The 16,345-nt window shown below is 40.0% G+C and overlaps 1 protein-coding gene and 1 pseudogene across 4 annotated transcripts in view; one reads left to right on the forward strand and one right to left on the reverse strand.

Annotated features, from left to right (window-relative positions):
• The window catches only part of Spast (spastin), a 58,436-nt gene that overhangs the window by 32,771 nt on the left and 9,320 nt on the right, over nucleotides 1-16,345 (forward strand). For all 4 annotated transcript variants that reach the window (XM_042696607.1, XM_042696609.1, XM_042696608.1 and 1 more), the window contains 10 exons: nucleotides 692-879; nucleotides 2,672-2,805; nucleotides 3,057-3,150; nucleotides 5,699-5,773; nucleotides 6,973-7,044; nucleotides 11,573-11,648; nucleotides 12,361-12,452; nucleotides 12,819-12,898; nucleotides 14,973-15,015; nucleotides 15,428-15,507. In XM_042696607.1, the coding sequence (XP_042552541.1) occupies nucleotides 692-879; nucleotides 2,672-2,805; nucleotides 3,057-3,150; nucleotides 5,699-5,773; nucleotides 6,973-7,044; nucleotides 11,573-11,648; nucleotides 12,361-12,452; nucleotides 12,819-12,898; nucleotides 14,973-15,015; nucleotides 15,428-15,507 (934 nt within the window). The remainder of the gene's footprint in view (nucleotides 1-691; nucleotides 880-2,671; nucleotides 2,806-3,056; nucleotides 3,151-5,698; nucleotides 5,774-6,972; nucleotides 7,045-11,572; nucleotides 11,649-12,360; nucleotides 12,453-12,818; nucleotides 12,899-14,972; nucleotides 15,016-15,427; nucleotides 15,508-16,345) is intronic.
• LOC122122435 lies at nucleotides 10,081-10,936 on the reverse strand (annotated as a pseudogene).

Below are 16,345 nucleotides of genomic sequence, written 5' to 3' on the forward strand. Positions count from 1 at the left end.
TTTACTCAAAGCTAGGGCTCTGACACTTGAACTACAACTCTACTTGCAGCTTTTGTTGGTTATTTCTTGGTGATAAGTCTCTCAGACTTTCCTGCCTAAGCTGGCTTTGAACCACGATCCTCAGATCTCAACCTCTTAAGTAGCCAGGATTATAGCTGTGATCCACTGGCACCCATCCTTACAAGTACATTCATTCATTTATTTATTTATTTATTTATTTATTTATTTATTTATTTATTGTCAGTCGTTGGGCCTGAACTCTGGGTCTGGGCACTGTCCCTCAGCTCTTCAGCTCAAGGCTAGCACTCTACAACTTAAACCACAGTGCCACTTTAGCTTTTTCTTGCTTATGTGGTGCTGAGGAATCGAACCCAGGACCTAATGCATGCAAGGCAAGCAACTCTACCACTGAGCTACCTTCCCAGCCCCTTACAAGTTACTTTTGTTCATATAAGAAAATTAAAATTTAAGTATCAGGAAGAAGAAAACCTAGTAACCATAATCTTGATCACCCTTGGAGAGGTTCTAAGACAGCCTGGTATATATTCTAGTTGAAATCTTAGTTTGAAGTATTTCTGAATTTTCAAAGATTATTAGCTTGGTTTTGCAAATTTGCTTTTGTTTATTAGTACTTTTCAAACTTGATGGCCCCAGTTTTATATGTATGTTGAATTTACCTTTTCCTTTGTAGAAAGTGGAGCTGTTCCAAAAAGAAAAGATCCCTTAACACACACTAGTAATTCACTGCCTCGATCAAAAACAGCCATGAAAAGTGGATCTACAGGTCTTTCAGGTCATCAGAGAGCACCTAGTTGTAGTGGTTTATCCACTGTTTCTGGAGTAAGACAGGGACCTGGTCCTGCAGCTGCCGCTCATAAGGTATTCTGGGACATAGACTGTAATTTCTGTGCCTTTGCAAATGAAACATTCATATTTATGCTTGCTTAACTACCAGTTCTGTGTGTGTGTGTGTGTGTGTGTACACGTGAGCGCACAGGCACGTACATGTGTACTACCCACATGTATATGCGTACACCAGTCCATACACCAGTCCCAGGCTTGAATTCAGGGCCTGGGTACTGTCTCTGAGCATTTTTGCTCAAAGCTAGTACTCTATTTACTACTTGAGTCACAGCTCTACTTGCTGCTTTTTTTGTATTTAATTGGAGATAAGACTCCCACTGGCTTTCCTGCCTAGGCTAGCATTAAACCAAAATTCTTAGATCCCAGCCTCTTCATTAGGTAGGTTATTATTATTATTATTTTCTAGTCCTGGGGCTTGAACTCAGGGTCTGGGCACTGTCCTTGAGCTTCTTTTGCTCAAGGCTAGTGCTCTACTACTTGAGCCATAGCACCACTTCCGACTTTTTCTGTTTATGTGGTACTAAGGGATTGAACCCAGAGCTTCATGCATGCTAGGCAAGCACTCTACTACTAAGCCACATTCCCAGCCCCTTCATTTGGTAGGTTACAGGCATAAGCCATTGGTGCCTGGCAACTACCAGTTCTTTATAATACTTCAGAAAATTGGTAAGTTTCGGGGCTGGGAAGGTGGCTCAGTGGTAAAGCGCTTGCCTTGCATGCCTGAGGCCCTGGGTTCGATTCCTCAGCACCACATAAGCAAAAAAGAAAAAATCCGGAAGTGGCGCTGTGGCTCAAGTGGTAGGGCGCTAGCCTTGAGCTGAAGAGCTGAGGGACAGCACCCAGGCCCAGAGTTCAGTCCCCATGACTGGACCCAAAAAAAAAAAAGAAAGAAAATTGGTAAGTTTTAACAAAAAGGTCGATTGTTCTTTTTTTTTTGTTTTGTTTTTAAAAAGCAAATTTCACCTAATTCCTTTGGATGTAATTGATAATTTTAAATTGCTTACTTGCCCAGTATGTATAATATAATGCTATTAAGTATAATTTAAATTGTTCTGGCTTATTTAAATTTTATAACATTAGCATACCTAGAGTTTTGTCACAGTTCCAAGAAAGATCAAATTTACATGTGTGAACTGGGTGCCTTACCCTTTTAATCCTAGCTACTCAAGTGGCTAAGATCTGAGGAACCCAGGCAGAAAAGTCCATGAGAAGCTGGGAAGGTGGCTCAGTGGTAGAGTGCCTACCTTGCATGCATGAGGCCCTGGGTTCAATTCCTCAGCACCACATAAGCAGAAAAAGCTGGAAGTGGCACTGTGGCTCAAGTAGTAGAGTACTAGCCTTGAGCTGAAGAGCTGAGGGACAGCACCCAGGCCCAGAGTTCAGACCCCACAACCAACAAAAACAACAAAAAATGTCCATGAGATTCTTACCCCTAGTTAACCACCAAAACGTTGGAAGTGGAGTTGTGGTTCAACTGATAGAGCTCAAGCCTTGAGCAAAAAAGCTTAGGGACAGTGTCTCGGCCCTGAGTTCAAGGCCTAGGAATGGCAGAAAATCCCCTAACATTATATGTAAGGTCATAGGGCTGTTTTGTTTTACAGTAACAGATCAACCTCAACCTCTGTAAACTCACTTCATGTCACATGTAGTATAGTGAATATACCTTTACCTTGGGATAAATATTTTTGTAACTTTAAAATTTTCCCTTATTTTCTCTTATTTTTAAAGCTTGAATTCTAAGATACTAAGATTAATGCATGAATAACGATAGAATTGTTTTTAACATTCAAATTTTATATCTTTTAAGGGTATTCCAAAAACAAATAAAACAAATAAGCCCTCCACTCCTACAACTGCTGCTCGAAAAAAGAAAGACTTGAAAAACTTTAGGAATGTGGACAGCAACCTTGCTAACCTTATAATGAATGATATTGTAGACAAGTAAGTTTTGCCTTTTAAAGTAATAGTTTTTAATTTCAAATTTTGCTTACAAAATATATAAGTGGAATGTGCATAATAAATACCATGTTTACATAAAGTTGGATAGTTTTTATAAATACAGAAAATTTTGCTAATATAACTAATTTCACAGTTAACATCAAAATGGCTATATTTCACAAGGCTTATATATCATATTGTTAATAACTGAACCATATTTCTATTGTGAATTCAACTGAGATTCTGTTTCATAGTGGAACAGCTGTTAAATTTGATGACATAGCTGGTCAAGAATTGGCAAAACAGGCATTACAAGAAATTGTTATTCTTCCTTCTCTAAGACCTGAGGTAAAGACTTTACTTATTTTTCTAAAATGCTGTCCATTACTGAATTCATTGTAGTAGCAAAGAAATGTTTGAATAATTAGTATAAGATAAACTTAGCTGGGTGCTGGTAGCTCATACCTGTAATCCTAGCTGCTCAAGAGGCTGAGATCTGAGGATCATGGTTCGAACCCAACCTGGGCAGAAAAGTTCATTAGACTCTTATTTCCAGTAAACCAATCAGAAAAAAACCAAAGTGATATTGTGGCTCAAGCGGTAGAGTGCTAGCCTTGAGCACAAAGAGGCTCAGAGACAGTGCCTAGGCCTTGAGTTTGAAGCCCCATGACCAGCAAAAAAAGAAAAAAAAAAAACTCATCAAATTAGTATTTTTTTTATTTTTATTTTTATTTATTTTTAAAATATTTTTTATTGTGAAAATATCAAATTAGTATTTTAAAAAGACATTAAAGCTAGGTGCTTGTGGCTCATACCTGTAATCCTGGCCTCAGGACGCTGAGATCTGAGGATCGCTGTTCGAAGCAAGCCCGGTCAGGAAATTCCATAAGACTCTTATCTCCAATAAAATACCAGTAACTGGTAGTGGCGCTGTGGCCCAAGTAGTAGAGTGCTCCCTTTGAGCAGCTCCCAGGCCCAGTGTTCAAGACTCATGACTGACCAAAAAAAAAAAGACATTAAAGTCACGCATGACATTATAGGCCTTTAAGGCCCCAAAACAGGAGGTTCTTGAAATGGAAGCCACTTTGGGCTACATGGTAAATTCCAGGCTAGCTTAAGCTATATGAAAGTTCTTTCTCAAAAAAAGACAAACACTAGTTATCAGTGTTAACAATTTATTATATGAGAGAATGAATATGACTTCCTGATTCCTAATCCATACTTAACTGAAAGTATAATAATTTGTTATATTAAGGTGGGAAAGATACAAAATTGAAATTTAGAGACAAATGTTACAGGAAAAATTAGATAAAACTTTTTTTTTTTAATTTAATTTTATTTTATTTGAGAACATACTGTACAGAGGGGTTACAATTACATGGGCAGGATAATGCATACATTTCTTACCAAGCATTGCAGCCTCCTCCTTTTTTTACCCTTCACCTCCCTTCCCAGCCTCCCCCCTCCCCCCCACCCAATCATACCCCCCTCCCCCCCACAAGATAAAACTTTTTCCTCTAAATTTCCATGTTTTATCTAAGATTCTTTGGCTTGCAAGACTTACCTTTTTAGCTAGTTGTCTACCACTTGAGCCACATCTCCAACCCGGTTCTGTGTGTGTGTGACAGTGGGTGCCATTCCTGGGGCTTGAACCCAAACCTAGACATTATCCCTGAGCTTTTTTGTTCAAGGTTAGCCCTCCACTTGAGCCACCTCTTTACTTCTGGCTTTTTGGCAGTTAATTGGAGATAAGCATCAGAGAGCTTTCCACAATCCTCAGATCTCTGGCTCATGAGCAGCCAGGATTACAAGCATGAACCACCAGCACCTGGCTAAACTAGTACTTTATTGTATCCTCGGTTACCTCCTTTTATCTTTTCCTTTTTTTTGGTTGTTCATGGGGGCTTGAATTCTGGGCCTGGGCTCTTCAGCTCAGATAAGAGTCTCAGGGACTTTCCTGCCCAGGCTGGCTTTGAACCGAAATCCTCAGCCTCCTGAGTAGCTAGGATTACAGGTGTGAGCCACCAGTGCTGGCTTTTATCTTTTCCTTTTATCTTTTTTATCCCCTTCCCTTCCCTCACTACCTTCTCCTTTCCTTGCTGCTTTCTCTTTCCCCTTCCTTTTTCCATTCCCCCTCCTCTTTATAAAAACTTACCTGTGTTAAGTTTCTTGCTTGAGCAGTCTTCCTTTCATTTTGCCCAGTGAAGATTTTGTTTTATTGCATTTCTTTTTTGTTTTTAATTATTATACTAACTTAGAGATTACATATTTTATTTGTTTTTCTACTTATCTACTTATTGTGCTGGTATTATAGAGGCTTAAACACTCAGAGTTTGAATGCTGTCCCTTAGCTTTTTTACTCAAGGCTGCTGGTACTGTACCGCTTGGGCCATGGCTCCACTTCTAGTTTTTTTTTGGGGGGGGGGTGGTCCGGTCGTGGGGCCTGAACTCTGGGCCTGGGTGCTGTCCCTCAGCTCTTCAGCTCAAGGCTAGCGCTCTACCACTTGAGCCACAGCGCCACTTCCGGCTTTTTTTTCTTTTTGCTTATGTGGTGCTGAGGAATGGAACCCAGGGCCTCAGGCATGCAAGGCAAGAGCTCTACCACTGAGTCACCTTCCCAGCCCTCCACTTCTAGTTTTTTGATGGTTAATTGATGATAAGAGTCTCATAGACTTTTCTGTCCTGGCTGGCTTTGAACCACAGTCCTCAGATCTTAGCCTCTTGAGTAGGTAGGATTATAGGCATTACCCTCGAGCACCTGGCTACATATTCTCCTTTAAGCTCTCTGTTTGGTAGGATATCACTGAGAGATTGTTGTTCTTAAATAATAAGTAATCCTGAAAAATTAAACACTATCTCCTTAATTGTAGTTGTGAACTAACACTTTTTTTTAAAGTTATTTACAGGGCTTAGAGCTCCTGCAAGAGGATTATTACTGTTTGGTCCACCTGGAAATGGGAAGACAATGCTGGTAAGAGTTCTCTTCAAAACTAAGATTTCTGTTGAGATACTAGTGAAAATATGAAAAAAATGAATCTTTGACTCTGAGGGTATTATTTATTACTTGTTTTTGCTATGAAATTCTTGTGTGTGTGTGTGTGTGTGTGTGTGTGTGTGTGTGTGTGTTAGTACTATGGCTTCAATTTAAGGCTCATGCTCTCACTCTGGTGTTTGTTTTTTGTTGTCGTCGGTCATGGGGCTTGAACTCTGGGCCTGGGCGCTTCCCTGTGCTCTTCAGCTCAAGCCAAACCACAGCACCACTTCCAGTTTTTTAGTGGTTTATTGGAGATAAGAGTCTCACAGAGTTTCCTGCCCGGGCTGGCTTTGAACCGCGATCCTCAGATCTCAGCCTCCTGAGTAGCTAGGATTACAGGCATGAGCCACTGGTGCCCAGTTAATGGTGTTTGTTTTTTTTAAAATCAAGAGTGGCTCTTCTAGCTTTTTGCTGGTTAATTGGAGATAAGAGCCTCTCAGATTTGTCTGCCTGGGATGGTGTTGAACCATGATTCTTAGATGTTAGCATCCTGAGTAGCTAGTTGTAGGTGTGAGACACCAGTTGCCAGGCTTTGGTTTTATTTTTATTTTTAACCAGAATCTGGAAACCTGTATCTCTGCATTGTTTAGTGAAAAAAAAAAATAGGGAAAAAGTAACTTTTTTCTTTTTTCCTTTTTTTTTTTTTTGTCCATCCTGGGGCTTGAACTCTGGGCTTGGGTGCTGTGCTGTCCCTGCGCTGTATAGCTCAAGACAAGCACTTTACTGCTTGAGCCACAGAGCCACTTTCAGTTTTCTAGCGGTTTATTGGAGATAAAAGAGTCTCACGGGCTTTCCTGCCCGTGTACTTTGAACCACGATCCTCAGATCTCAACCTCCTGAGTAGCTAGGATTACAGGCGTGAGCCACCAACTCCTTTTTCCTTTTTTATCTTTCTCTGGTCATTTGTCTTTCTATACCCACGGAATAGTCTCTCCCCTTCCCTCATATTCTCTTAGAAAATGAGAGAACAGAAACATCCCTGAGAACCTTTCTTCATAGCTAAGAGTAATACTGCCTTACATTGGAATTGTATCATACCTTACATTTCTAGAGAATCTGTTCTAATATCTAAATCGATCAAATGTGACTATCTTTTCAAGAAAATATTGAACTGTTTGTTTTTTTGCTTTTAAAAGGCCAAAGCAGTAGCTGCAGAATCGAATGCAACCTTTTTTAATATAAGTGCTGCAAGCTTAACTTCAAAATATGTGAGTGTTCTTTTTTCAGTGTTGCTATATATTAAGTCACTGTCTAAATATTACTATCTTAAATATAAGTGATAATATTTAGCAAAAATATTTTTTGAGTTTTATATCTAATGTTTGAATATAATATACCAATGTTCAAGGTACAGAGTTATTTGTATTTGCTAGGTTCTTTTAAAATTTTATCTGTTGTATTGTTAAATACTATTATTAGTTTGCAGAGTCTGTATACTCATATATAATAACCCAGATAGGCAAATATTAGAAATGTATTAGCCTACAGATACAGGATATTAGATTTCCAAGATGAAGGTGATAGCAGAGTTAATTCCTCTGAAAGCTAGGAAATAATTTGTTATATACCTTTCTCCTTGTTTCTGGTGGTTTGTTGGCAGTTTTAACATTTTTGGCCTGTGACATGAATCACTTTGATCTCTTATCTTCACATGGTATTCCTTCTATAGGCATGTCTTTTTCCAAATTACCACTTTTTTAAATTGAGACTGAGTGATGATATAAATTTCACAAATTTCATAGTATTGTGGAATAGTAATACTTAAAGTCACACATTTTAACTTTCACAAGGTAAATTGTCATTATCATAATCTATAAAGTTTGTGAATTCTATGAGTTTTGACAATACAACTATTTTTTCCACATCAGGTGATATGTACATTTCTTTCCTTTGCTTAGTGTAAGCTGTTCCCTCTTTCCTTCTCATTCCCTCCCTCCCATCACTGCCCTTGAGTTACTTAATTGTTTTCATCAATGTGCATTGCAGCTGATGGGCTCCTCTGTTTTGTATTTTCCCCTGATTCTGTGCCTTCCTCCTAGCTTCCCTCAGATGTGCACATGTATATCCCATATATGTGGTCAAGAACATGGAGTCATTTAGAAATGATACGACAAATTAAGTAGAGGTCTTTTTTTTTTTTTGGGTCCGGTTGTGGGCCTGAACTTTGGGCCTGGGCACTGTCCTTCAGCTCTTCAGCTCAAGGCTAACGCTCTACTACTTGAGCCCCAGCGCCACTTCCGGCTTTTTTCTTTCTGCTTATGTAGTGCTGAGGAATTGAACCCAGGGCCTCTGGCATGCAAGGCAAGCGCTCTACCACTGAGCCACCTTCCCAGCCCCGGTCTTTTGTTTCTTGAGTCCTGTTTACTTTGTCATATCTCCTTGCATTTTGAACTTAACATCCACATATCAGCGAGCTTGTGTGCCATTTGTCTCTCTTATCTTGGCTTACCTCGCTCAACATAATTTGTTTTAGTTCCATCCATTTCCCTGAAAATGCCATTATTTTGTCCTTTCTAATATTCCATTGTATATAGGTACCACAATTTTTGGATCCATTCATCTGTAGTGGGGCATCTGAGTTGTTTCCGTATCTTGGCTATTTTGAACAGTGTAGCAATGAACATGTGTCCTTGGCTTATCCTGGTTCCTGTTGCTCAGGGCAGATGCCTAGGAGCGTATGGCTGAGTTACAGGGAAGGCTTATAATTAGTTTTCTGAGGTACCTCCAGACTGCTTTCCAAAGTAGTTGTGTTAGTGTACATTCCCACTAACAGTGCAGTAGGATTCCTCTTACTCTGCATCCCTGCCACCATTTATCGTTGGCTAAGTTTAGGATATGGGCCATTCTGACTGGGATAAGGTGGTATCTCAGGGGTTGTTTTTATTTGTATTTCCTTTACAGCCAAGGATGATGAACATTTCCTCATGTATGTCTTTGCTATTTTTATTTCTTCTTCTGAGAAGTCTGTCTTTAGTTCTCTTGCCCATTTAAAGATTCCAAATTACTATTTTTTTTTTAAGAATCTAGTTGTACTACATTAGAGTCAACCTTAATAAAGTCAGCTTACTTTGATCATCTACAAAAACCTTATTTCTTTTGTGTGTGTGTGTGTGGTGCTGGGACTGGATCTTGAACTCAAGGCTTAGGTGCTTTTCTTTAGCTTTTTAGCTCAAGGTTAGTACTTTACCACTTAAGCCACACTTCTACTTTCAGTTTTGAAAGGGTTTTTTTTTTTTGTGTGCCATACAGGGGCTTGAACTCAAGTGCTCTATTAGCTTTTTGGTCAGTGATGATGCTCTACCACTTGAGCTATAGCTTCACTTCCAGGTTTTTGGTAGTTAAGAAGAGATAAAAACCCAAGTTGGCTTCTAATCATAATCCTCATATGTCAGAGTAGTTGGAGGTTATAGACATGAGCCATCACCAGGGGCCAGCTTATTATCTGTCTTTAAGGATTTCTTTTATTTATTTTATTTTTGCAATTGTAAGGACTTAACCCAGGACTTCAGCCTTGCTAGGCAAGCGTTTACTGCTTGAGCCATGCTTTCAGCCCCAGCATTTCTGTATTTATTTGTTTTTTGCTGATCTTGTGCTTGAATTGTATGCACTGTCCCTTTGTTCCTTTTGCTCAAGGCTAGCACTCTGCCTCTTGAGCCACAGTGCCAGTTCCAGCCTTTTATTTTGTTATTTTTTTTTAATAAAAAAATTGTATTTACTTAGAAGCATTCAGGATGTCAACAAAACAGCTGCAACTTCTTTTTGGCAATTACAGAGTGGTATTCAGTTAACAGAGCAATTATTTCATATAAGCTACATCAGACAAGTGAAGATGAAAAAACTACTGTCCCCATATATAACTAACTTGTGCTGTGCACCATGCCAATTTACAACCCCCATACTGTGCCAGGCAAGGTTAGTGGCTATTGAAAATACTACCAGGACAAGGCTATCTAAAGACAGATTCGGCACTGTACAGGGCTGGGAAGGGGGCTCAGTGGTAGAGTGCTTGCCTTGCATGTCTGAGGCCCTGGGTTCAATTCCTCAGCACCACATAAGAAAAAAGCCGGAAGTGGCGCTGTGGCTCAAGTGGTAGAGCGCTAGCCTTGAGCTGAAGAGCTGAGGGACAGCGCCCAGGCCCAGAGTTCAGGCCCCACGACCGGACCCCCCCCCCAAAAAAAAAAAAGACACTGTACAGTTTAAAAACAAGTCCTACACAGCTTTACATTTCAATTTTTTTTCTTTAGAAGGAGTGAGTTGTGTACAGGGGGCTTAAATACTTTATAGACAAGAAAAAAACTGCGCTAGAACCAACTTATCACCATCCTCTTCATCTTCATCCTCATCCTCTTCATCTTCTTCCTCTTCTTTGTCCTCTTCATCTTCCTCATCTTCGTCCTCTTCCTTCTTCTTCTTGCTCTTTTCAGCCTTCACAACTCCTTTTTCTTTGCTGCATCTGGCTTTCCTTTAGCACAGTAGGCAGCAATACCCTTTTCGTACTTTTCCTTCAGCTTCGCAGCCTTCTTTTCCTAAGGCTGCTTGGCATCTGCAGCAGTGTTGTTCCACATCTCTCCCAGTTTTTTTTTGCAACATCACCAATAGACAGGCCAGGATGTTCCCCTTTGATTTTAGGGCGATACTCAGAACAGAACAAGAAGAAGGCTGAAGGAGGCCTCTTGGGTGCATTGGGATCCTTGAACTTTGTTGTTTCCCCTTCAGGAGGGATGTAGGTTTTCATTTCTCTTTCATAACGGGCCTTGTCTGCCTTGGCCATATCTTCAAATTTCCTTTTCTCTTTAGCAGACATAATCTTCCACCTCTCTGAACTCTTCTTAGAAAACTCTGAGAAGTTGATGGAAGCATCTGGGTGCTTCTTCTCGTGCTCCTCCCGGCAAGTTTGCACAAAGAATGCATATGATGACATTTTGCCTTTCGGCTTCTTAGGATCTCCTTTGTCCATGTTTAGTTTTTCCTCCGCGAGGCACAGAGTCGCTAGGTGCCTGTCCGGCTCTCACTTGCCCCTGCGCTGTCTCTGTGGAGCTCAATGTACTGCAATGGCTGTGAGAGCGGGAGCCAGACGCAGCCTCCTCACTCTCTCCACTCTGTAACCAGTTCCAGCCTTTTTTTTTTGTCGGTCGTGGAGCTTGAACTCTGGGCCTGGCCGCTGTCCCTCAGCTCTTCAGCTCAAGGCGAGCGCTCTACCACTTGAGCTACAGCGCCACTTCCGGTTTTCTGGTGGTTTATTGGAGATAGAAGTCTCACGGTCTCTCCTGCCCGGGCTGGCAGATCTCAGATCTCAGCCTCTTGAGTAGCTAGGATTACAGGCGTGAGCCACCAGCGCCTGGCCCAGTTCCAGCCTTTTATGTGATTAACAGGTGATAAGAGTCTCATGGGCTTTACTTCCCTGGCTGACTTTGAACCACAATCCTCAGATCTCAGCCTACTGAGTAGGAATACAGGTTTTAGCCACCAGTGCCCAGCAATATTTCCTTTTTAAAAGAAATAACCAGGCTGTATAAAATTATAACTAATCTGTTTTCTAAACTACTGTTCCGTTATACCACCACTATTACCCCTACTTCTTTATACAATGACAAAAATTTAATTGCTTGGTTCTAAACTGGGAATCTATAATAAAAATCATGAAATTTAAAGTTTGATTCACAAAATCATGAATCTTTTGAAAACTGGGATAATGTTGCATTGTATATATATAACAGTACGTAATGCTTTATGTAGATGGGAGAAGGAGAGAAATTGGTGAGAGCTCTTTTTGCGGTGGCTCGAGAACTTCAACCTTCTATAATTTTTATAGGTAAGAGTATGTTTGTTTTGTTTTGTTTTTTTGCCAGTCCTGCGACTTGAACTTGAGGACTGGGCATGATCCCTGAGCTTTTTCTTCAAGGCTAGCACCCTACCAGTTGAACCACTGTGCCAGTTCTGGCTTTTTCTATTTATGTGGTACTGAGGAATTGAACTCAGGGCTTCATGCTTGTGAGACAAGCACTCTACCACTAAGCCACATTCTCAGCTCCTATTATAACTATATTTGTTGAAATGTCCTTTGTATATATATTTGTAAATATATTGGTAAAATATCCTTTTCTAAGTATGAGAGGTATGATAGAAAAAAATCATTAAGGAAAAAGTTTTAAAGAAAGAAGAGTTTGCCTGGCACCAGTGGCTCACGCCTATAATCCTAGCTACTCAGGAGGCTGAAATATGAGCATCGTGGTTCAAAGTCAGCACAGGCAGGAAAAGCCGTGAAACTCTTATCTCCAGTAAACCACCAGAAAACCAGAAGTGGTACTGTGGCTCAAGTGCTAGCTTTGAGCTGAAGAGTTGAGGGACAGTGCTCAGGCCGAGTTCAAGTCCAATGGTCGACCGAAAAAAAAAAGGAGAGTTTAAAGCATAACTTATAAATTCAGGAGGACCCACTAAATTAATAGCCTAAGTATCCAACTAGATTAATCATAGATGACCCATCTAAATCGCCTTTTAATTATTTGCCCTTGTATTTCCTCTAGATGAAGTTGATAGTCTTTTATGTGAAAGAAGAGAAGGAGAGCATGATGCTAGTAGACGTCTGAAAACAGAATTTCTAATAGAATTTGATGGTGTAAGTATTATATTTTTAATATGTGGTATGGTGGTATTTTAGCATATGTTTTCTTTTTTTTTTTTTTTTTTTTTTTTGCCACTTCTGGGACTTGAACTCAGAGCCTGTGAACTGTCCCTGAACGTCTTTTGCTCAAGGCTAGCACTAGCATTCTACCACCTGAGCCACAGCGCTAATTCTGGCTTTTTCTGCTTATGTGTTCCTGAGGAATCAAATGCAGGGCTTCATGCATGCTAGGCAAGCACTCTACCACTAAGCCACCTTTACAGCCCTGTTTTTTTTCTAATACAAAATTAAAAATATATATCTATTTTTCTTTTTCATTGCTTTGTCTAAAAGTACTGACAAAACCTTTTTGCCTTATAGGTACAATCTGCTGGCGATGACAGAGTACTTGTAATGGGTGCAACTAATAGGCCACAAGAGCTTGATGAGGCTGTTCTCAGGTAGGGCGATTCACATGACGATATGAACTCATGTTCATCATCTGCATCATCATCTGAATCTTATTTCATTTACATTCATTTTTAAGTCTAAGTTATTTTCCTCATTCTCATCTCATATTTTTTGAGGTTAGGCACAAGGAATTTATAACATTACTCCACTGGAGGCTGCAATTTCAAAATCTGTTTTTTGGTTTTTTTTGGGTCCAGTTGTGGGGCCTGAACTCTGGGCTTGGGCGCTGTCCCTCAGCTCTTCAGCTCAAGGCTAGTGCTCTACCACTTGAGCCATAGCGCCACTTGCAGCTTTTTTCTTTTTGCTTATGTGGTGCTGAGGAAACGAACCCAGGGCCTCATGCATGCAAGGCAAGCGCTCTACCACTGAGCCACCTTCCCAGCCCCAATTTAAAAATCTGAATCCAAACTTTTCTTTTTTTTATAGATTTATTTGATTTTTTTTTTCCAGTCCTGAGGCTTGAACTCAGGACCTGGTCACTGTCTCTGGGCTTCTTTTCCTCAAGGCTAGCACTCTACCACTTGAGCTACAGCACCACCTCTGGCCTTTTCTGTTTATGTAGTACTGAGGAATTGAACCCAGGGCTTCATGCATGCTAGGCAAGCACTCTACCACTAAGCCACATTCTCAGCCCAAGGGTTTTTGGTTTTTTGAAACATAGTCCAAGCTGGCCTGAACTCAGTATCTTCCTGCCTAAGCTGCTCAAATGTGATCTTTTTTAAATTTATAGGTTTTTCTTTCTAACTGGGGTAGTAGTTAATATCTTTGCTGCTACATCTTCTATAAACCTTATTTGTTATTGTTTTCCTGTTCTCTGATCTTCTATTGTCTCTTGAGCATTTTGTGTCATTTTCTTACACTTTTACATCTCATTGAGTTATTACTTCATAGAAAAACACTTTCATAAGATCATTTTATTCTTTGGGAAGATAATTGGTCAGAGTTTAAGTGTGCTGTTTGGGAAACTGGTACATGTTCTTCATTATATCTACTTGTTTCACTGTGGGTTTTCCCCTCATTTTTGCTAGAGTAGTTTGTAGAATGTTTTGTTTTTATTTTTTTTTATTTTTATTTTTTGGCAAGTCCTAAGGCTTGAACTCAGGGCCTGGGCACTGTCCCGTAATTTCTTTTGCTCAAGGCTAGCACTCTACCACTTTCAACCACTTTTAGTTAGTTAGTTTGTTTATTTATTTATTTAGGGTCCGGTCGTTGGGCCTGAACTCTGAGCCTGGGCACTGTCCCTCAGCTCTTCAGCTCAAAGCTAGCGCTCTACTACTTGACCCACAGCGCCACCTCCGGCTTTTTTCTTTTTGCTTATGTGGTGCTGAGGAACTGAGCCCAGGGCCTCATGCATGCTAGGCAAGTGCTCTACCACTGATCCACCTTTCCATCCCTCTAGTTTTTTAATGTATCAGTACTGGAGCTTTAATTCCTGACCTCATGCTCTCTTACTTGGCTTTTCTTGCTCAAGGTTGTTGCTGTACCACTTGAGCCACACCTCCACTTCTGACTTTCTGCTGTTTAATTGGAAATAAGAATCTTACAGATTTGTCTGCTCCAGCTGTCTTTGAACTGTGATCATCAGATCTCAGCCTGCTGAGTAGCAAGGGTTATAGGTGTAAACCATCAGAGCCCATTCTTGAATTAATGATTTTTAAACATTAGTAAATAGTTTTATTTGTTTGTTTTTTTGTTTTTGGGTCCAGTCGTGGGGCCTGAACTCTGAGCCTGGGCATTGTCCCTCAGCTCTTCAGCTCAAGGCTAGTGCTCTACCACTTGAGCCACAGCGCCACTTCCGGCTTTTTTTCTTTTTTTTGCTTATGTGGTGCTTGGGAATCGAACCCAGGGCCTCACGCATGCAAGGCAAGCGCTCTACCACTGAGCCACCTTCCCAGCCCCTAGTAAATAGTTTTAAATATAAGTTAAAATACTGTTTTAACTGTGAGGATGCATACCTTTGCTTTGAATTTTATACTTAAAGCTTTTTTCTTGTCATTTGTTACTTGAGCTGAGTTAATTTTAAATTCAAAATTAAATTTCTAAAATATTTGAATCTTTTTTTAGGCGTTTCATCAAACGAGTATATGTGTCTTTACCAAATGAGGAGGTATGTATAAATGTTTGATTTTTTTTTTTTTGTCGGTCCTGGGGCTTGAACTTTGGGCTTGGGTGCTGTCCCTTAGCTCTTCAGCTCAAGGCGAGAGCTCTACTGCTTGAGCCACAGCACCACTATCGGTTTGCTACTGGTTTATTGGAGATAAGAGTCTCACAGACTTTCCTGCCTGGGCTGGCTTTGAACCGCAAGCCTCAAATCTCAACCTCCTGAATAGCTAGGTTTACAGGCATGAGCTACCAGCGCCTTCCTTGTTTGCATTTTCTTTTACAGCAGAAACAAGAAGTCATCTAGATGATGTTGAGTCTTTAAAACTGTTAAAGTCACTTTGTAATCATTTAATAGTTTAAGATAATCATAAATTTAACGTAAGACCTAGAGATAATTATTTAATTTCTTTTTTCAGACAAGACTCCTTTTACTTAAAAATCTGTTATGTAAACAGGGAAGTCCATTGACCCAAAAAGAACTAGCACAACTTGCTAGGTGAGTAATTTGATTTGGTTTTTCTCAGCTTATTTTTATTTATCTGACAAAGACCTGTGTTTTATTAATTTAAAATAAGCCCAAGCTTGATATGAGTAATTCATTTGTTAAAAGGTTAACTTGTCCTCTTGTCCTCTCTCTTCTCCTCCTCCTCCCCTCCATTCTACTTTCTCCTCCCTTCCCCTCCTGTTGCATTTCCTTCCTTTCCTTCATTTTATTTATATATATACATATATATACATGAATTAATTTCAATTCATACTAAACTTGACCTAAAAAAGATACTATGTATATGTTTATTATTACTATTATTTATTTGTTTGTTTATTGTCAGTTATGGGGCCTGAACTCTGGGCCTGGGCTCTGTCCCTCAGCTCTTCAGGTCAAGGCTAGTGCTCTACCACTTGAGCCACAGGGCCACTTCCCGCTTTTTCAGCTATGTGATGCTGAGGAATTGAACCCTGGGCCTCATGCTTGCAAGGCAAGCACTCTACCACTGAGCCACCTTCCCAGCCCTGATACATTTTTTGTAAATAAGTTTATAGATGTCATTGAAATAATTGAAGAAAACTCAAAATATCTACTAATGCCAACACTGATATTTTTATGTGTACTTGGTTTTTTGTTTGTTTGTTTTTTGTATTTTGTAGAATCCTTTTTAACTTTTACATCTTTTGACGGTGGCAAGTGGAGGGTTGCCTAGCATGGTAGAGTGCTAGCCTTGAGCAAAAAAAGCTCAGTGCCCACACCTGAATTTAGGACCCATGACTGGCAAAAAGAAAAAATGAGACTGTGTGTTAAACTTTTTTTTTTGTCATTGTGGGGCTTGAACTCTGGG

This window comes from Dipodomys spectabilis, unplaced genomic scaffold (genome assembly GCF_019054845.1).
Source record: "Dipodomys spectabilis isolate Male_0828 unplaced genomic scaffold, ASM1905484v1 ptg000210l, whole genome shotgun sequence".
Classification (NCBI taxonomy): Eukaryota; Metazoa; Chordata; class Mammalia; order Rodentia; family Heteromyidae; genus Dipodomys; species Dipodomys spectabilis.